Source organism: Polypterus senegalus, chromosome 9 (genome assembly GCF_016835505.1).
Source record: "Polypterus senegalus isolate Bchr_013 chromosome 9, ASM1683550v1, whole genome shotgun sequence".
Taxonomy (NCBI): domain Eukaryota; kingdom Metazoa; phylum Chordata; class Cladistia; order Polypteriformes; family Polypteridae; genus Polypterus; species Polypterus senegalus.
In genome coordinates this window covers 74,143,284-74,164,725 of record NC_053162.1, presented here as the reverse complement: position 1 = coordinate 74,164,725, position 21,442 = coordinate 74,143,284, and the positions used below count along the sequence as shown (strand labels likewise).

At 43.3% G+C, this 21,442-nt stretch overlaps 1 protein-coding gene across 1 annotated transcript in view; it reads left to right on the top strand.

Moving 5' to 3' along the window:
- Nucleotides 1-5,630: 5,630 nt before the first annotated feature.
- Nucleotides 5,631-21,442, top strand: part of slc22a31 (solute carrier family 22 member 31) — a 49,199-nt gene continuing 33,387 nt past the window's right edge. The window contains exon 1 of the mRNA XM_039763288.1: nt 5,631-6,587. Within this exon, the coding sequence (XP_039619222.1) occupies nt 6,198-6,587 (390 nt within the window). The 5' untranslated portion in view covers nt 5,631-6,197. The remainder of the gene's footprint in view (nt 6,588-21,442) is intronic.

Sequence of the window (21,442 nt, the reverse complement as noted above, 5' to 3'; positions counted from 1 at the left end):
TTCCACATCAATGTGTACATTAAAATCCCCCATCAGAACTACGTGATCATAATTTATAGCCAAATCAGATAAAAGGTTGCTAAATTCAGTCATGAACAATGAATATGGCCCTGGTGGTCTGTAGACTAGCACTATAATTGTGTTGGAATCTGTTTTAATATTTAAAATGAATGCCTCAAAGGATGTAAAGTTGCCTAAATTTTTAGGAGTGATTTGCATTTTGTTACAATGAATTATTCCAAGTCCTCCTCCTCAACCAGAATCTCTAGACTTATGAAGGAACGAGTATCCATCCGGTGACACCTCAGCTAGGGAACAGTGTCACATTTACTAAGCCAGGTTTCAGTGAGAAGACACAGATCAGATTTTGTACTTAATATAATATCATTTACCAAAACAGCTTTACTGCCAAGAGAGTGAATGTTCAATAAGCAGCATTTAAAACTGCATGCTTCTTTCTGAACTGGTGATATATTTTTTTATTTTAATCTGTAGTAAATTTCTATTACAGATGCCCCTGGTGGAGGGTCTGGTTAAATCCCTTGGTCTAATTATATACCTTCTTTTTTGGTTATCAATTAATTTAAGGTTTGTATCAAGAATTAATTCACTGGATGCCCCACAAGAGGGATTATGGGTAACAGCTTCAGTATAGTAACAGGTGGGATAAGCAACAGCCTGTGATTTAAGATCACATGACTGTGGCCTGGATGGTGTTCTGATGAGTCAACCAGGCAGTTTTGCTGCCATATTTTGGGATAATACATAAGATCCCCTCCAGTTAGGATGAAGACCATCTCTTTTGAAAAATCCAGGCCTTTCCCAAAAATCATCCCAATTGTTCACAAACGCTATGCTTTTATTTGCACACCAGGTTTCTAGCCAGCTGTGAAGGGAATGAAATCTGCTATAAATCACATCCCCTCTATATAATCTTGGTAAGGGGCCAGATACAACTAAATTCCGACATTTTCTTTTATCTTTGGTGCACAGAGAGATGAAGTTCCTCTTTAATACCTCAGATTGCTGTAAATAAATATGATTAGTGCCGACATGCAGCAATAAGGTAGATACTTCATCGTCAGCAATACGGTCCAATGCGGCCTCTATGTCAGAAATCTTGGCCCCGCGAGGCATTTAACATTAACTGCTGGTTTAACATAGTTTGGAATTCTAACATTCCGCACTATCCAACCATCCATTTTCTAACCCGTTGAATCCGAATATAGGGTCACGGGGGTCTGCTGGAGCCAATCCCAGCCAACACAGGGCACAAGGCAATCGCCAGTTATGAGCACTTTATTGTTCTCAGTTTCCACAGGTGCACTGCAGAATGCTGAGAATCTGTTCTGGGTCTGAATTGGTGACCTGGATGCCGTGGGACTAAATTTTGACTTCTTAGACCCCCGTCTTACTGTTACCCACTCGCCCTGTAGTTGAATTGGTGCTGCTGACTTCAGCCGAGCACTGACTACAGTGGGACCTGGAGTGACTGAATTAAAATCAGAAGTAGCCGAATTGTCTAAACAAACCGAGTCGATCCAATTTTCGGTTTGCCTAATTGCTATCAGGTTCATAATGTGGTCCTCCAATTTGTGTATTTTCCCAACCAACTCTAAATTAACTAAACACTTTTGACAGGTGAAGCTGTCTACACTGTCGGCCGTAATACCTGAACTGTACATACTGCAGGACACACAACATATAAACGTGCCCTCAACGGGCAGAGACCAGATAAAACTTACGTTTAGTGTTGATATCATTTTCTCCGTTTTTGTAGTAACTTTGGTGCTTCTGCGCTTTCCGTGTTCAGCTGAATCACTAAGAGACCATCGGCTTTAAGTTTTCACCACCCCCTGAGCAATCGACTTTGATCTCTCACTGCCGGTTATTTTTCCTGGTCAGCTACTGGCTTTACTTCAGTTGAACTTACTCAGTGTTTGTGAAGGGCTACGTTCCTGTGGGAGACACCGCTGCTCTGTGCTTCCACTCGTTGCTCCCCCGAAGAGGTGTGGCCAAGTTCTGTACCTGCAAGATCGTGTGCACAGTTTTTATGGCATTGATAGTGCAATCCATATTTTTTTGTGCCCCAAAAGGACCACATGACCAATCAGTATTATGCTTCCTTGATGTTTTGCAGAAGTCAGTAAAGACAAACTCTTGAGAAAAACTGACAGCCAAATACTGCATGAAAATTTGCTTGCCTATGTTGTTCCAAAGCTGCAGCATGACCACTTCCTCTTCCCCCAAAATTAGTTATAAATCACTTGTCTGAGTCAGTTACTGTCGCATGGAAACATAAAATTGTTAAAAATGTAAATAGTTTTATTATTATTGTTCAATAGAGCAGGAAAAGTCATGGATAAAGGACACAACAAACTTGGACAGAAGAAAATATTTTTACACAATGTTGTGTGATTCCACTCTCCAGCCAGCAGGGCTGTGTGACAATAAAGGCACATTGTGACAAATGCACACAAAACTTTAACCTCAAAGGTAAGATAGATAAGCCCACCTTAGTAATAATGTATCTATTACATGTTTACTGCACAAAAAAAAAGTGATTTCAGTTATGGAGTATAAGCCTTGTATATTGTGATTTTACCATTGAAAAGATTTGTTTTATACTAAAAAGGTACATTTTTTTTACTGAAAGTGAAAAATGAAACTGTGGTCAAACATGCAACAATATGTTACACACGCTCCACAAACCCTTGTACAGTACTGTGCTATGCTATGAACAATTCCTTCCAAAAAGTTTAAAAGTGACTGCTGTTCATATATCAGTACTAACAGTTAAATACCCCAATTAAGTCGGACATGTTTTGATTTGAAAGGTAAAAAACATAAAGCTAACAACATCTTAATGTGTACTGTATGTGAGCCTTTTTGTCATTTCTGAAATGTTCACTAAAGTAAACTGCTGCCCTTTTTCTCCACAGTGACCATCTGACATGGATGAACAACCGAAGGTCTTTAAGTGCTTGTAGAGAGAAGACAAACAGATTAAATATTCACAGAGGCTTAGGTAGGGATGCTCCAATCTGTTTTTTTAAGGCTGATACTGATCACCGAATTCATGTTACTTGATTAGCTGATTCCAGTATCGATTCAGTTTTTTTTTCTTTATTCCTTTAAAAACTTTTTATACTATTCTCCTGCATAACCAGACAAACAGAAGTCTCATGTCCTATATTAAAGTGCATTTTTGTAATTAAACTATACACTGCAGGTGTTAAAGAAAAAAAAATGCTACTCATAATTACAAGCTGTCATATTGTTTTCATTTTTGTAATATGAAACAAGGCTTAATTGAATACAGTAGTTTTTACCATTTCTCTCAATCTTCTAACAATAAAAAAATATAAATACTTTTGTACTTTATGCACCAGTGTTAAAATGGCTATTAATAAAACACGCTGTAAGGTTGTAATATAAAATACATGTTTTTAATGTAATTTAATACCATATTACTGAATAGTATGACACAGTCTAGGACTATTTGAAACTAAACCTGATCCACTTCTCCAGGCTCATTCGTCACCTGTATCATAGGTATCACATTTCACTTCAGTTGTTCAATGTTCTTTGCCGACAAAGTCAACTGAGTGTAGTATAAATGCACCCAACATGAAAAGTCCAATTTGTGGTGATTCAATATGGTGGTCTAACCTACACAATGAAGACAAAAGAACACTCCACGCATCTCACTGGCTGAAAAGCACAAGTGACTGGATGGAGACAAGAAAATATCCAATTTACTGAATATCCTTTAAAGTCATTAAGAAAGGCAAAGAGTATGGCATAGCTGTAAATCTGCCCAAAGTAGACTATCCCCAAAAACAGAATATTTGTGCAAAATGACAACTAGTGAGAAATTGAAGAAGTAACAATCTACAGTGACTGAGATTGGAGAGACTGTTGCTTGGGTGCTTCACCAGTTGTAGCATTATGTGAGTATCAAAGAGAAAGCCATTGTTTAAAAAAAGCAAACGATGCCACAGGTAGAGTCAGCCAAAAGGAGACTCCGAAGTCATCCGAAGAAGGGTCTGTGGTCTGGTGATATCAAAATGGAGCTTTTTGGTTATGAGATTAAACACCATGTTTGAACACTGCAAATTATTAAAAACAAACCATCTCACAATGAAGCATGCTGGTGGTCTGCTTCTCTGTAGCAGACTCTGGAAGGCTTGTGAGGGTAAAACGAATGCAGCAAAACACAAGGAAATCCTGGAAGAAAACCTGAGATAATCTACAATAAAACTGTGCATTGGCAGGAGATTTTTGTTCCAGCAAGTGAGCAGAAGAACACCTTAAAAACCTCAGTGTGAATGTCCTGGAGTGGCCAAGTCAGAGTCCAGATCTCAGTCCAACTGAAAATGTATGGATTATCTTCTAAAATGCTGCTCACTCATAACATCTATGAAATGTGACAGAGCCTGAGCAGTTTTGAGAAGATGAATGGAGAAAAATGGAAGTACATCTTTACTTCTTCAGCCTCTCTGTCTTCTGTCTGTGGTTTTTGTTTTTCTCCTTCTTGAACTTGTCTCATATTTGTAATTGTTCAAACATAAAGATTGAGAGCATGAATTAAATAGTTTTTGAAGCAAATGAGGAGAGAGATCTTTATTTTCAGACCTTCATTAGGATTTATGATGAAAATGTTGCTGTGCACTGGACATTAGTCATTGTAGTGGAGTAGACAGCCAATATAATGAACTTGATAACGAATTTTGAACATGTCGGTAAGATGTCCTACAGTATGAGATTATCAACAGAGTCTACCCTGGATACATAAGATAAGGAGCTTTGGATACTGCGCATGTGGTATAAATGGTGGTGGAAGTTATAATTTGTTTAGTAGTAAAGTAGTGCTCATCAAATGTATTCTGCATTCTAACTGTGCTAGTGCTGCGTAAAAGCGACGAGGAAGCACTCAGCATCTTCTTGAACCTGCCTGTCACCTGTCTGTGCTTGTTGTGTTTGTGCTGCTTTAACATGTCGTCTTGCTTGTAAAGATTTGGCTGTAAGGGATCATTGAGTTAATAAACTCCTGTAATTTTCTACGCAAGTGAGGGGAGTTGTATATATTGTTGGGACATGAAAGTATTTGCTTAAGCGCTGCATCTGAACAGGTATGTACAGTACATAAGTTATTCAACCTGCCAGGCATCTGTGTGTGTTGATGTAGTCCACAACTCATGTGAACACCTATGCATGCCCCAAGCGTTGTCTCCCTCATTTGGACTGACCTGAGCTGAGCTGAGGTTATTGATCCAGTTGTTTCTACCATTTTGTTTTGGAATCAGAGTGGAGGTTTGTGCAGGAAGCGGTCAGTGTCATGCCTGCATTCTGTGTCCTGTAGTCCACATGCGAGTCATTGGGGTGTTTAACGTGTCTCAGTGTCCACACTGGTCGTGGGTGCAGTTGTGGCCCTGTTGGCATTCCTTTGATGCCCATCAAGGCGAGTGCTCCTGCCGCGACGTTCAACCTTTTTACAAGGACACAAAGCGGCCTGTGCAAGTGCTTATTGAAGTTTGTTGCTGGTCCTGCACTCGCCTCCATTCTTCTTGGCGTGATCGCTTGGCCATTGTTTTCAGGTCAGTTAACTTGAGCAGGTGAGCAGGAGTCAAGGTGCGCTGTTGTGTCTCTGCTGGCTCTGAGGAGGGGAGCTGCTGTGGCCTGCACAGCCAACTCATGGATCGTGTTGCATGTGTCACTGCATAAGCTGCCCACTGAGACCAAGATGAATCTTCAGGGGTCAGGGGTGTGCAAGTTTTTGCGTGACAGACAGACAACCCTTAGCATTTTTTTATAGTTAGATACTGTATATTGTACACAAAGTGTTTCTGTATCCTTCAGCATTTTGCTCTGTAATCGCGTTGTGTTTTAAAAGTGTTGTATTGGTAACAGCGTTCAGCACGTTGGTGCTGATAAATGGAGGTGCTCCTAATAAAAGCTAATTAAATTGAATCGAGCACATGTTAAATCGTGTCCAGATGATAAACGGGGGAGTCGTAGGATCGTGTCATTCTTCATCACGCGGGCCGGCGCATAGCAAGTCAAAGTTCACCACCTAGCGGCGAGGAGCCGCTAGCGTATTTGCATAGACCCGCCCGAACACTTACTTGCAAACTCCGACCCAGCTGCAGCGGAGTGAAGCTGCTTTCTCGCCAGCCCGCGGCGTGTCTACAGTAATGGACTTCGAAGCTAAGGTTCTGCCCAGGATCGGTGGCTATGGCCCTTATAATAAGGCAATTGCTGCTTTCAGCTGGATTCCCTGCTTCGCCGTGGCCGAGAGTTTACTTTCCGAGGTCTTCCTGACGCTGCTCCCGCGATCTTACCGTTGTCGCCTGGATCCAGCACTGCTTCCAGCAGGCATCAGCTCGTTCAATCTATCCGAGAAGCAGTTGTTAAATGTCAGCATCCCGCAGACGAGAGAACAGGGCTTCAGCCACTGTGAACTGTACAAGTACCCGGCCAACTTCTCCCGGTTCGGAGAGGACTTGCCCAACGAGACCGTGCCATGCACCGAGGGCTGGGAGTTCAGCTTGAGCGCCGGGCTGCGCAGCTCCATCGTCACGCAGGTGAGGCGGCCTTGAGGGGGTCACGCGCCGGGCTCTGCCCGTTTATGGCGAAGATCACTTGCTCCTCACTTTCGAGGTCTTGGCAGTTCGTATGAGGTGTTGACAGTTTCGCGTGGCTTTCTTGAGAATTGTTTTTTAGTGTTTCAAGTAGAGTGAAGTAACCGCCGTTGGATTTCGATGCTGTAAGGCGCCTGACACGGTGCGAGCAGGACGGGGCGTTCATTTTAGAATTGGTTGGCTAATGGGTTACACATGGCAATCGAGAGAGAAAGACACTCCGCAGCCCTCGATTCTTTTAGTCCTGCTGTGTCACGTTTTATCCATTCATTCATTGGCGACTCGTTCCCAGATGTCACGGTGGTGAGAAAATAAGTGGATCCCTTGTAATGCTGGATATATCGGCATGACTGTTGGGAAAGCTGCCTATTTAGACAGTAAATGAGAAAGGTTTGGTCATCTAGTGGCATATATAGTTTGTTTTAAAATGTCACTGCTCGAAAGTGTCTGATGTTTCAACTTCAAAGCAAAGAATCAATTCTGCTGTCTGACCAGCTTCTTTAGCATTTCTCTGCATTGTTCAGTGGGCCAAATTTTTTATGTACTCCGCACAGTCCCACCTGATGTGAAATCTGAACCGGTGCCACTCTGACTTTTTTTTTTTTTTTTAATTAATTGTCCCAAGTGTCCCAGCAGGGATCTGGTGTCTCCATGAGTCACATCGCTAGAGGTATAAATGTTTGGATGTTTTACAATTATTCTCCCAGCAGTGTGATCTGAACGAAGGGGCGGACTGGGATTGTCACTTTTAATTATGGGAGACGAGACCTTGTAATGAATGAAAACTCGCATTGCCTTAGTAAATCTTAGACCATGACATTGAGTGTTTTGTATCTGGATATACTGTAGCCTGGATGTCCAGAACTGAGGTCCGTTATTACACACCCCCAAGGCCATGCAAATTTCAAATCTCCTTCCGTTTCCTATAATTGTTGATGGTTGAGATAAAAGACATATTTGCAGTTAACGCTTGTGTTGACTGTGGTAGATATTCACCTGTGGAAGTGGTCTGCATCATTTGGTTACAAGTGTATTTACACTTGGCCTGTCAGGTACTATTTGTTTGAGATCGGACCACTGAAAAGGTTTTAAGGGGTCTTCAGGGTCTGCAGTTCATTTTTATGGCCAGTCTGCACACACGTGCTGAGGTATTCTGAGAAAGTTGCTTTAGAGTTAATTCATTAAGTTTAAGACACATGTCCATAAATAATGGTCTTTGAATGTTCAGAATGTATTTGATAAAAGAATGTGTCTTAGTGTGTCAGTGCCTTTCAAATCCAAAAGAAAAGAAAAAATGAAGCTTGATAAGCTAGGGCAGGGTTAGGAAGGTTGAGGGCGATGTCAAGGACAGGTTGCCAAACATCTGAAAATGTTGAACTCTAAATAGAGCTGCACTTTGTCTTGCTGTTGTAAGACTGCAGAGCAAGTTGGTGGCGTAACAGAAGTGCGTGTTATCCTGTACTTTTGACTCTCAGTAATACCGCGCTGTGTTTTTCTTGGCACTGTGAAGCTCCTCGTCATGCTTTACCTTGTAGGCTGTGGTCTGTTCCTGTCTGTTGGTCATGTTGGATGGCTGCCGGCCGATTTCATTAAATGCGTTAAACAAAGGTCATGAACTTTACCAACTGGTGATTGGCATTGTGCACAATTTGTATAATGAAAACTGGTGAAATGAGGACCCCAAAAAAGACTCTCATATGGAGAATAACAAAGCCCAGGATGATCCATAGATCTGATGTCTGACAGACTTGGGCCTCCTTGAGATTTCTAACGATACCCAGACTCAACTGTCCAGGAATGGCACATCAGATTATGGTACTGGATATGGACAGAAATGTACAAAGTGACAAGATGGTGTGACGATGTGGGTTCTGGCTCCACACTCCCTTTGCTGTCGGAAGCACTTGAACCCAACACCGTCGATAATGTTGCCGAGTGAGCTAGTCAATGGAGGCAAATTACTGAGCAAGGAGAAGGCAGAAAGTGTAACAGTGCTTTTATTAAAAACCAACAAAAACAGTGTTCCATAAATAAATAGTGCAGTTTCAAAGTTCATTAAATAAATAATCCATAAAAAGAACACGTGGAGGTTAAAACCATTGGAAAAAAAACAATCCTTTAAAAACGAGAGGTTAAAATCTTCTTTTAGGAAGCAGTCTTAAAACCAATCAACAAATCTGGTGCATCATTTGTTAGCGTCTCACCTGCTAATCCCGTTTGGGCATCGCAGCAGGCAAGACGCTCTCTGCAGCTGCCCTACTGAAACACATGCACGAGACTGGAGACCTCCCGAACCCTGGCTCCGGTATGGCACTCATCCCAGTCCCGGAGAACTTGGTTTCCAACCAACGGCCAGGTCGCCCACGCTGGGATTCCAGCACCAAGTCTCCCGACTTCGCTGCCTTTCCATGGCCTCTCTGCGGCCAGTCGCCTTCCCTGGTCACTCCGCTACCTGATCGCCAGCGGGAGCGACATCAACACAAACGTCTGGGTGTCGGCCTAACACCCAGCTTCAACGCAGCTGCCCACGGCCATTCGCCGCCCGTCCGCTCGCTCTCGCGGCTCTCTCACCGACCTGCTTCCTCTATTGCTCCCGATAACCTCCGTCCTCTCCTTTCCTTTTTCTCCCCGATCGTTTTTTTTTTTACACCTCCGAACGTTTCTTTCTTCCCCCCACAACTGACTCGCACTTCTTTTTAAAACGTGAGGGGCCATTACAGCTGTAGCATTAGCCACGGGAGCAATCACGAATGTGGGCAGTTCCTCACCTGTGCACACGGTGAGAAACGCCCACATCGACGACTGCCCCGCGGCTCGCTACAACAACCCCTCACCAAGCCGCCTCGGGTGCGGTGATTATTTATTTAAAATCAATGGCCTTTTCTCCACGAGCTGTGGACCCATAACACCACAGATGGTACAGGCTAGGAGTGTGGCTTGACTTGTGTGCAGGGCCTATCAAGTGACTGTGGTGTAGCGGGTCCACAGCTCAAGTCAAAAAGGCCACTTTTTAAATAAATAATCGCTGCCCTCTCGGCTTTGAGAAGGGGGTGTAGTAGTGTGGCCGGAGTGGTTCCTGGGTGAATTTGTGATGCGGGCGGTCCTTGCTTAAGTGCACAGGTGAGGAGTCGTCCACATCCGTAATTGTTGCCGGGAGCTGCTGATTGCCACACCTGATCCACGTCCCCTTAATATTTAATAGAAGCGTGAGGCGGATGAAAGGGAGGAAAGAAAGAAGAGAGAGACGAGAACGTGTGGGGTGGTTAAAGGAGGAGGAAGGAGAAGGCCGGTGCAGGAGAGTGAGAGCGTGAGCAAGAACAGGCTGTATTACAATGGAAGGCAGCTGGTAGGAGAGCCCCAGAGGAGTGTTTGGCCAACTCTCGAGGGAGGGCTGTTGGAAGCGGTCGCTCCAGCTGAGCAGTTTAGAGGAGCTGGTGTGACCGGCAGAGGAAACGACTCGGCGCAGAAGTTAGCAGGAGTCATGAAGGTTTTGGGCACGTTGAGCCCTAGCGTGAGCGCCCTGGCCGCTGGGGAAGGAACCCAAGTCTCAGTCCAGCTGGAGCTCGATGTAGCTGGGGATCGGAGGGCTACCGGACCAGAAAAGAAGGAGCTGCATTTGCTGGTAGGGCGACTCCCCTGTAGCGGGGCCCGAATGGGAGAAGCAGGGGAGCCGCCAGTAGAGGAACGCACCTGGCTTTAGTTTTAAAGAAAGAAAAGACTGCTGCTATCCGTTATTTTAACCTCGGTTTTTAAAGGATTTTTTTTGTTGTGTGTTTTTAACCTCCACAGTTCACTTGTTTTTATGGATTATTTATTTAATGACTTATTTGAAGCACTGCACTATTTATTTGAACACTTTGTTTTGGTTTTGTTTTTATAATAAAAGCACTTTACACTTTTTGCACCATCCCCTTGCTTCATGGTTGATGTCTTCACTGCCTAGCTCATCGGTGACATTACCGACAGTGTCGGGTTCAAGGGCTCCCAAAAGTAAGATGGGAGCATGGAGCAGAACCTGCATCGTCACAGTGACCTCATGAGACATGCGGTTTATTTTAGAGTATTGAGTAGTACCAGTGAAGTGATAGCATGTCTGTACACAACAGCCTAAGGAAAAACCAAACCAAAGGCAGGCCAATGTGGAGAACACAAGGGATCTGGCGTCGTCGTCCTAATGTCTTCATCCTAATGAGGGTTTGAAGGTTCTCAAGGGTCTAAATTTAACTGCAGTTCTTTTTATACTTTTCTGTGGTTTGAGTAGCCTTCTAAGGCCAGTGTCACACAACCCGACTTTGAGTCGCACTGCACAACTTCAGTTACCCTCTCGTCATTTTGAGGTGTCAGATTACACAACTAGAAAAATTGCAGGAGGTAGCTGTTTACGTGACTGCCTTGTGACCTCGGCACTATTTCAGATTTCCTTCTGTGCCACAGATGTATCATGAGGTTGGCAGCATGTGAACGTGTAAGCATCTTTTCCTTTTTCATGGGACATCAAAGTTATGAGACATTCAATAGGCTGTCCTCTGTATGACTTTGCTTTTCTCTCTTCTTCTTGAGCGTTTGATTGGACTGTTCTCGGTTTGTGGGAATTGTATGCATTGCACCTCTGGCTTGTCACCTTTGGGTTGCAAACTCTGGCACACATTGCAGCCCACCCCTACAAAACCTGGGAATGTCAAACTACACAACTGTTTGGCTAAATAAAACTCCTTAGCGTTACATTTTTTCTCAAAAAGAACAAAAAAAATGTAAAAAGCGTTGTATTTTTTGGCTTGAAAAATGACATCTTTATTAAATCCCATCTTTCTACTGTAAAACATGCAGAACACTGCAAGTACAATGTCAGAAGTGTAAAAAGTATAATAATAGTAGAAATAATAATTATAATAATATGAAGATAGAGAGAGAGAGATACTTTATTAATCCCAAGGGGAAATTCACATAATCCAGCAGCAGTATACTGATACAAAAAGTAAAATTAAAGAGTAATAAAAATGCATGTAAAAACTGACAATATCTTTGAACAATGTTAGCATTTACTCCCCCATGTGGAATTGAAGAGTCGCATAGTGTGGGGGAGGAATGATCTCCACAGTCTGTCAGTGGAGCAGGAAAGTGACAGCAGTCTGTCGCTAAAGCTGCTCCTCTGTCTGGAGATGACACTGTTCAGTGGATGCAGTGAATTCTCCATAATTGACAGGAGTTTGCTTAGCGCCCGTCGCTCTGCCACAAATGTCAAACTGTCCAGTTTCATTCCTACAATAGAGCCTGCCTTCCTAACAAGTTTGTCCAGGCGTGAGGCGTCCTTCTTCTTTATGCTACCTCCCCAGCACACCACCACATAGAGCAGGGCGCTCGCCACAACCGTCCGGTAGAACATCTGCAGCATCTTATTGCAGATGTTGAAGGACGCCAACCTTCTAAGGAAGTATAGTCGGCTCTGACCTTTCTTACACAGGGCATCAGTATTGGCAGTCCAGTCCAATTTGTCATCCAGCTGCACTCCCAGGTATTTATAGGTCTGTATCCTCTGCACACAGTCTCCTCTGATGATCACGGGGTCCATGAGGGGCCTGGGCCTCCTAAAATCCATTACCAGCTCCTTGGTTTTGCTGGTGTTCAGTTGTAGGTGGTTTGAGTCGCACCACTTAAAGTTCTTGATTAGGTTCTTATACTCCTCCTCCTGCCCACTCCTGATGCAGCCCACGATAGCAGCGTCGTCAGCAAATGTTTGCACGTGGCAGGACTTAGAGTTGTATTGAATATGTCTTTTGTGTGATATCTCTTTCAATGAGAAAACTGCATAGGTATACGATCATTTACTCAACAATGTTCAACACAATGGTTCATCTCAACAACAATTTTTTTCGATCACGTCTTGCTAAAATTTAATACATTACAGCATGGCTTGAATAGAGACAAGAGTGTAATGGCCAGGTATGAGGTCTGTTTGCATCTCTCAGACTGACACAGACAACCTGACTACAAACCCACATTGTTTTGAAAAACTTATCACAGACTTCAAAGGACTTTGTTGGACAGTTATCTTATCCAAAGATCTTGACCATACATTGTTGTTCTCTCTTTTGTTAAGTTAATCTTAGCCTGAATGAACCTATTAATTTTTTACATTTAAGATTTTTCATTTAAAGATTTACCAATGTTGTTACTTGTCCTAGTGTGTATATAAACACAGAGAACTTCAGTTTCTGTATTACATCTTGCCTGAAGAAGGGGCCCGAGTTGCCTCGAAAGCTTGCATATTGTAATCTTTTTAGTTAGCCAGTAAAAGTTATCATTTTGCTTGGCTTTTCTCTACATCAGAATCACTTTCAATTTCACTGCCTGAAGACCAATTCACGTCGTCATCCCTGCTTGTATTATCAAGAGTGTGCAATCCTTGGGCTTCTGAAGAATGTTTCTTACGAGACGCCTTTATGAAGCTAGGAGAAGACGCGTCTACACTGTTACCTGGGTAACACTTGGGTCTGATGCTTTCGTAAGACATGCCTATATCATTGTCCGAGTTACGCTCGGGACTAACGCTATTAGCTCTTTTACAGCCTGAGTAATCTTCGGGCGTAACGCTAGGGAGATTAAAGGCCCTGACTGAAAATTTCTGGAAAACCTGTGTAGTGTAATTGGGGCTTAAGTAAAGATGATGTTTTCTAACTCATTTGCACAACTTGCATAAATAGATTTAGTAAGATAAAGGCGTAAGATAATGTCGGTAGTTAATATTTTACACATTTGCCATGTCGTGATAAGTTGTCCATTGCATTGTGCCGGTATTAAATAATTGCATCCCAAGAGTGTGTAGACTCAGAACGGGTGCACATGATGGCACTGCTCTGGGGTCGATTGCGGTGCTTGGCTGATTTGTGCACTCACGTGCAAATGCAAATTGATCGGTTAGGTGCCGTGTTCACCCCTCGGACTGGATGAAGGGTCACATCAGCATCTAGTCAGGCTGAATGAAAGAAAACTGCACAGTGGACAGAGGGACAGACAGAGAAAAAGAAAAGAACAACATACTGTAGATGGTTAAGGTGAAGTAATGAAAGAGAGAACAGAGGCCGGGCTGGAAAAGCCTGGTTAAAGAGGGATGCACGCAAGTGCTTATGACTGAGCCTCAGGCTGAAGAGCCAGGGGCTGAAGATGGGGCGCTGCTACTGTGCTACGCTGGGGATTAGGAGTAGCCCATTATGCAGTGTCTCCCACGGATGCCAAAGAACTGGTTGCAGGGGACGTGGGTGTGGCGCAGTGTAGCACACTGTGGATGCTTAAGGCCTGGCAGTGGGGACCTGAACCAGCAATTTAAAGATTGATTGTACCTGTTGTTAGGACGTCTCCTCGTGCTGCGGGATCCGAAGAGGGTGAGCCGGGTAGACGTTGGTTTTAAAAGGAAGTAGTGGGGCTCATATTTTTTAGAAAAAAGACTGTCTCTGGATTTTAACTTTGTTTTAAAGGATTTATTTATTGGACTTGGATTTTTTGACCTCCACATTTTAACTGGTTTTATGGATTACAGTAGACCCTTGACTTACGAACTCAATTCGTTCGCGAGGGCTGGTTAAAACTCAAGTTGGTTATAAATCAAGACTATTTTTCCCATAAGAAATAATGGAAATACCCATAATGCGCTCCAAACCTCCCACAGCAACACTTACTTAACCATTTCATAATAAAAAAGGGTTGTGTAATGTGCATAAATTACCAAAACACCAATAATTTTTCTAATGTACTAACCAAAAAGCTATAAAAAGTGCCTAGCCTACCAGAAACAACAATTTCATACTGTACTCACCATTTAAGTTAACATCTTAGGGCTGCAGGAAGGGAGGAGGAGGAGAATGAAAAGGAAGGTGGTTATTGTTTAGAAGGAGCCTCCTTATGCAAATCTTTTCTTTGTAAAATTGTCGAGATGGTGGATTTCGACATGCTGTACATATTAGCGAGATCGGTAACACGAACGCCACTCTCATATTTCCGCATATTTTCTTCGTTTTGATTGTGATCGCTGTTTCTCAAATTAATAATGACAGTAGTCGAGCACTCAGTTCAAAGCTGGTCGTGTTGTGAACTGCTGTAATAATACACTCCAAAGCAAGCCGGTGCTGTCTCAGCCTGATGACATCATCATGTGCCGTGCCAGCCCGCTACCTAACATCCCTTAACAATCGCTTTCTTTACCTTCATTACCTTCTCTTCCTTCCTTAGCAATTATGCGTCTTGCTTGCCATGGTCTTAGTAAATTATATATATTATTATTATTATTATTATTAATTATTATATATATACAGTGTGTGTGTGTGTGTGTGTGTGTATGTGTATATATATATATATATATATATATATATATATAGAGAGAGATATATATATATAGAGATATATATAGAGATATAGATAGAGATATAGATTATAGATGGATAGATAAATCACTGCACTGACCGAAATTACGTCCACAAACACATGTATCTGGGCTCCGACGCTTCTGAACGCTCTTGGCTGTTTGTTTACAATCGCACAAGCGGATACACGTGACCGCATTCGGGTCGTAACGCAAGATGTTGGTTGTAAATCAAAACAAAAATTTTGGTCGTAAATCAAGTTGTTCGCATGTCAGGCCGGTCGTATATCAAGGGTCGACTGTATTTATTTATGAGAAGACAATTTGGATGCACTGCAGTAGAATCTAAACCCTGATGAATTGCAGTTAAAGCGCTTGACATTTTTGCACCTACCCCTTCACTGGATGTGTGTGTCCTCATCTCGGGTCGAAGAGGGTCTCAGATAAGGGAGAGTGGAACCATCCTGGGCCGTCGCACATGTCCGCTCCTTTAAACCAAATCACACATTTAGGGAGGAGTCACTACTGTGGTGATGTGTTTTGGCCATGCCATTGAGGTAGTGCACTCCTGTTTGATTTGTTGCACTCCATGTTTCAGAGTCCTGCTGTCCCAACCCCACCATTTAGCACAGTGTAAATGGCATTTCTGCTTAATAATGGCTTTTGAGAGTAAAACATTACAACACAATACAACTCAGTCAAATCAAATACCAATAACCAAGCAAATACAACAGGTTAGGTCAGGTTTGGGAGCATGCACTAGTACAGTGCATTGCCACACAGACCACAACGAAACAGCTTGGGATCCTGTTTGGCAACCCCCCAATAAAGACCATCTCTCTGCCTGAGCCAGGTGTTATGTAGGCAACCCTTTTGGCCTGGTCCAGGGTCCTCAGCAATGAGAATCCCGTGAGCCAGATTATCCTTAGGGAATCGCACCACATAGCCGTAGTGCCGTAACTGACGCTCCCTCACAGTGCAGGTAATGTGCATCATTTGGGACTCTATGAGCAACTGCTTGTTTGAGACAAAGTCAAACCAGTGGTACCAAAGAATTCTCTGAAGAGAGATACTACCAAAGGAGTCCATTCTATGTCTCAGGTTACTGGATAGTGCCCATGATTCTAATGACTTGGACCTTCGTCCTTGTGCAAAGATATTGCGAGCACCTCGCACCCTTTTCCAGCAACTTCATGACCCCCCAATGCTCTCCCAGTCCATCTACTGACTTCATAGAAAGATTCACCAGAGACATGAATGTTGCTGCTAAGGTAAGTAAACCTCTCGAACAGGTCGACATTTTCTCTGCAGACAGACACACTGCTAATGGTTATGCCCAAGAGGTCATTAAAGGCCTGGATCTTGGTTTTTATCCAGGATACTCGCGTAGTCTTTCGAAAGCCCTGATCAGAGCCTCCATTGACTCCATCAGGAAAGTCAAGATCAGTGAATCTTTCTTCAACAATAGATGCCACACAGCCACTGGACCCCAAGAACACACCCCTGACAAACCCCAGAATCAAGTAGGAAAAATGCAGAGGCACTGCCTCCACTCTGCACAGCACTCACACTATTGGTTTACAGGCCGGCCGTGATATCCAGCAGCTTTGGGGGATCCTGCGAAGTCTCACGATGTCCCACAGGGCAGCTCGATCAAATGAGCTGAATGCTTTATGAAATAATTGAGAAAGGCTGCAAAGAATCTCTGCCAGTATTCACATTTACACTCCATAAAACCCTCATTGCTAGGACACATTTGATGGTAGACTTCTTAGGTGTAAAATCAGACTGTGTTGGTTGCTGGTAGGTGAGCAAGTGATTGCAGATCCTATTGAGGATGACCCTAGCAAGGACCTTTACCTGGCACCAAGAGCAGTGTTATCCCCTGTAGTTGCCACAATCTAGGCAATCACCCTTCCCTTTCTAGATAGGGACAATAATTCCTGTTTTTCCACTCAGCTAGGATGATGCCAGTCTCCCAAATGGAAGCAAAGATTGCTGGCAATGCCAGGAGGACAGCCTTACCACCAGCCTGGAGAAGTTCTCCCCAGATACCACAGATCCCTGCAGCTTCCCTTACCATAAGCTGGTTCACCGCCTGTGCAATCTCAGTGAGATTGGGTGGTTCAAAGCTAATTGGAGGATCAACCTCAAGAACTCTCTAAGGAACAGATTCTGATGCTTCGTAATGCTTCGATTTCTCTATAAGCAGGATGTGTGTCACTAGACCATAGATGGTGTGTCACTTGCAAACAGATTCCTCTAACAAACGCCTCCTTATCTGCCCTCAGAACCCTCGCAGCCATTCTTCTGAGTTGCCGGTACAGACCAGAATTGCCATCAAGCCATGTGTTACGACTCCTCTCGATGATTTCCAGGGTTCCCTGCGAGATGAAACGCCTCCTTCTGGGAACACCGGCAACACTAACACAACCCTCAACAACCTTCAGAGTTTTGTCATGGAAGGTCTCCCATATCACACTGTAATCAGTAATCACACCCAAGTCTGTAAGTTCCTCACACAAACTGCATGCAAACTATTTAGAAACAGCCTGATCTTGAAGTCTGGCCAGGTCCAGCCTCATTCTCCTAGTAGGTGGTAGTCTATTGGATCTAAGCTGAATCTTCAGAGTAGCAGCAACAAGTTTGTGATCAGAATTCTCAAACTGGGCACTTCTGTAGACTCTGCAGTTTTGCAGGAGCCACCAGCATCTGCCCACGAGGATGTGATCAGTCTCATTCACTGCACTACCAGTGTTGGAGTACCAAGTCCAATGATCCGGCTCAGGGAGCTTGAACCAGGATCCAGTGATCCGCAATACCTGACCTTTTGCAAAGTCAAGGAACATGGAGCCACTTTCACCACGGTTGCCAGACCCATGGGAACTGACACAATCCTCATAGCCAGCCCTGTCTTATGAAAGAGGTTGTCTTCACACACCCTTCTCTACTGGCACTCCACAGCACTGGGGTCAAGGCTGGCCACCCTTCTGTGACTTACCTGGCAGGCTGCTACATAACACTTTTTTTTTTCTTCTTCTTCTTCTTTATTTGTTGTATGTGGATAGAAAACACATTTGCATTCCCACTCGAGTTAAATATGGTCGCTGTCTGTATCTGACCAACTCTGATTGTAGTCCGTGTGATTCATCATCAGCGTATTTACACCTGGCTTTTGAATTTGGTCATATCAGGTGCCATCCGGTTGTGACGCATGTTAAATGCAGGTGTAAACAGATGTTCTTTGCTTTAGCGACAAATTCTCACATGTGTCTAGACTGCTGCTGTCGCTTTAATTTTATTTTTTTTCTTACTTATTTATTATTTAGTTAGTTTTATTTATTTCTCATTTTGGTCCCATGGCTGCTGATGTCACAATGTCCAAGAAAAGAAAAGTTGATGAAAAGTGAAGTCCGTTTCAAGAGAGAGACAAGGCAGAACATATGATTGTGATGAGCAGCAAGGTCCCCGTATGTCTAGTTGGTAACGTAAGTGTGGCCATAGCTGTTTGTTGATGTGTTCTGGCCTGTGGTTGGTATAGAAAAGGGCATTTTTGGTTCTCAATAAAACTGCACCAATTCAGATTTAGCATGATTTCAGTTTCTTATTTGATTCATAGAAGTCAAATTCTGTGGCCGAATCGACTTAAAATCCTAAAAACTAAATCATGAGTAAAATTGATTTTAAAATATTTTTGATTCCATGATGGCTAATTCAGCTGTGAACAGCGTGTGTTCTGCTTTCTAAGGCGCAAATGGGGCCGCTCAGGATTACGTTACTCATTTCCTTGCTGTTAACTAGCTGTGATTGGGCCATTCATTCAGTGCCAAATTGATCGGTTCTCTTCTTTAGATTTTTCTCCAGAAAGAGCTGAAACTGCTGTTTTTTTCTCCTTCTACGTCAAGCTATTAGGGCCAGAGTGAACTGCAGAGTAAAACATATGAAACTATCTTCCTTTAAAGTTCCAGGAATCGAGCTGGAAATTGTATTAAAATAAAGACTCACATTTGGTAACATGTAACTTGACTGAAGTGTGTCAGGCCTTACCCTTCATTCACTTGGCAGCTGTTTGTCAGTCCCCCGCTGACCTCTGCCTTACTTCATTTCTCTCCAGAGCTGCTGACTTTGCGTTGAGTACATCCACTGTACAAATGCTCGAGAAGTGCCGACTCTGTGCTAGAGTTCAGCTTTACTTAAGAGCCCATGTTAATAAATAAATGGTAGATGCTTAGTAAATGCAGCGCCTCCTCAGCATACTCCTAACTCCGGTGAGCCCTATGTAGGAGCTGATCAGTGGCCAGATGTTAAGTCTGCATCGTCATCTCTGTCAGGTTAATGACGTGTCTCTGTCACATCATCAGCTTCACTTACTGGCATATGTTAGTCAACACCACCAGCTGCTTAAGAAGTGCAGCGTGTTATGTTATGACCTTCATGTACTCGCCTCAGTTTATACATGACAGCTATTTCTGTTTACCAACAACAGGCGTATAAGCAAAGCTGGTGACAGGTGAGCGGTGACATATTTAAAATGCATCTCATCCTTCGGGATATTGCCTATACAGTACTTTTAAATGTTGATGCCTGAGCATGAACTGGGCCCACGTGCCTCATAAAACCGGCAACCATGGGTCACTTACATGCCAGTTTGCAAAAAATCACCTCAGTGTGATATCTGCTCAGACCGTCTGCTCCACACTACTTTGTATGCCTGTTTTATTTGTTTCTAAGATGACTGATATTTCAAATATACATCCCCTAGAATATTACAAGACTGGATTTTAGATGTTGCACGTTGTGAATCTTCAAAATACCCCCATTTAACTCTGTATTGTTTCACATGCACAGCCCATTCTAGTAACCACTGTGGAGGACTGCCGGCTTCCCATGCCAGTCCTCACCCCAGGCCGCCAGGAGGAGCTCTCCCGACAGCAGGATCGTGCCCCGAGGTCCAGCAGGGCCTTATGGACTCTGTAGTGTTTATACACAGCCCTGCTGGATACCTTGGGGACCACCAGGAGTCGCTGTGGGGGGACTTATGGGCTCTGTTGTGTCTTATGACCCGGGAGTACGTCGCGGTCACGTGACGGGAAGGAATGGCGTACTCCCGGGGTGAAGTAAAAGACTGATTGCCCTGACCCAGAAGGAATAAGGAACTGTGGACTGCTGGGACAGGAACCCCTCCGGGTCAGGGGCTATAAAAGGGATGGTGCCTCAGTCCAGACACTGAGCTGTGCTGGGTGGGAGAGGAGCAAAGTGTCTGGGCGAGGAGGAGAGGTTATTGAGTTTATTAGTAGTGGATTAGTTAAAAAGAGTTTACTGTATGAGTAGTGTGGAGGGTGCTTGGTGCACATTTGTGATAAAGGAAAATAAAGAGTCTTGGACTTTTACCCCGTGTCTGGAGTTGTACCTGAGGGTTCAAGGGAGCACTAGCGCCCCCTACTGCCACACCACTAAAATCATACACATAACAGAAAAAAAAACCCGCCAGGAATGCATAAGTGACACATTGTGAAGAACTTAGAAACATACACTGAAAAGTTACCATTTTAAGACTTCATAAATATTTCAGAAATGGAAGGAATCCGTTGGAGTGGACTGCTAGATCTTTAACATGACTAGCTACCCAGGAATGACTGCACCTGCATGTCTACATAATAAATATGTTAAAATGGTAAGCGAGTGCCAAGGCATGCTGAGGTTATTAATTCAACATTTAAGAAGACAAGTCGGAGTCGGTCATGAAGGTGTTCATACTATTACTCGGCTACCAATTCAGCCAGAATCTCCAGCTGGGATGGAAGTTAACTGGAAGACACAAAAGCCTTTCTTATGAATGTGAGATGCCATTGGAGACGTCACCTCCGCTTTCACTGCGATTTCAGTTTGCATGTCCAACAAGCTTGATGGACCTCTTGTTTGTCAGATTTCTTGAATTCTTATGTCACATTCCTGAGTGTCATGTGAAAGCTCGGAAACGTCTGCACGTCTGAGGTGGGCAAACAGCATGAATGGAGAGTTCAAGCGGCACCACTGCATGGCCCGTTTTTGAAGGTTCAGATGAAGTGCTCCAGTACACGCTGCTCATCTTGTGTCGGTTTATTCTGAATCCTCTGTTTGAAGTCAGTTTCACTTCATCATTAGGTAAAAGCCCAGAAAAGTCAATCACCCGCTGTTAACAGACTTGCATTGTGATTTTAGAAGATTTCTGGAAAAATAACCACTTTAAGAAAATTAACAGAATGTTTTATGGAGATATTTCTATTCTTTGACAAATTGTTTGACTAAATAAACACTTGCTGATTGTGTGGGAGAAAACCCCATAAAGATTTTAAGCAGGATTTTCACACTTCAACTGGGAGTTTTCATTTATCAGTTGTTTTTTTTTTCCTTCTTTCACTGTTCTTAAAAGTTAAATGTGATGTCAAAAATGTAGGAAAAGAGT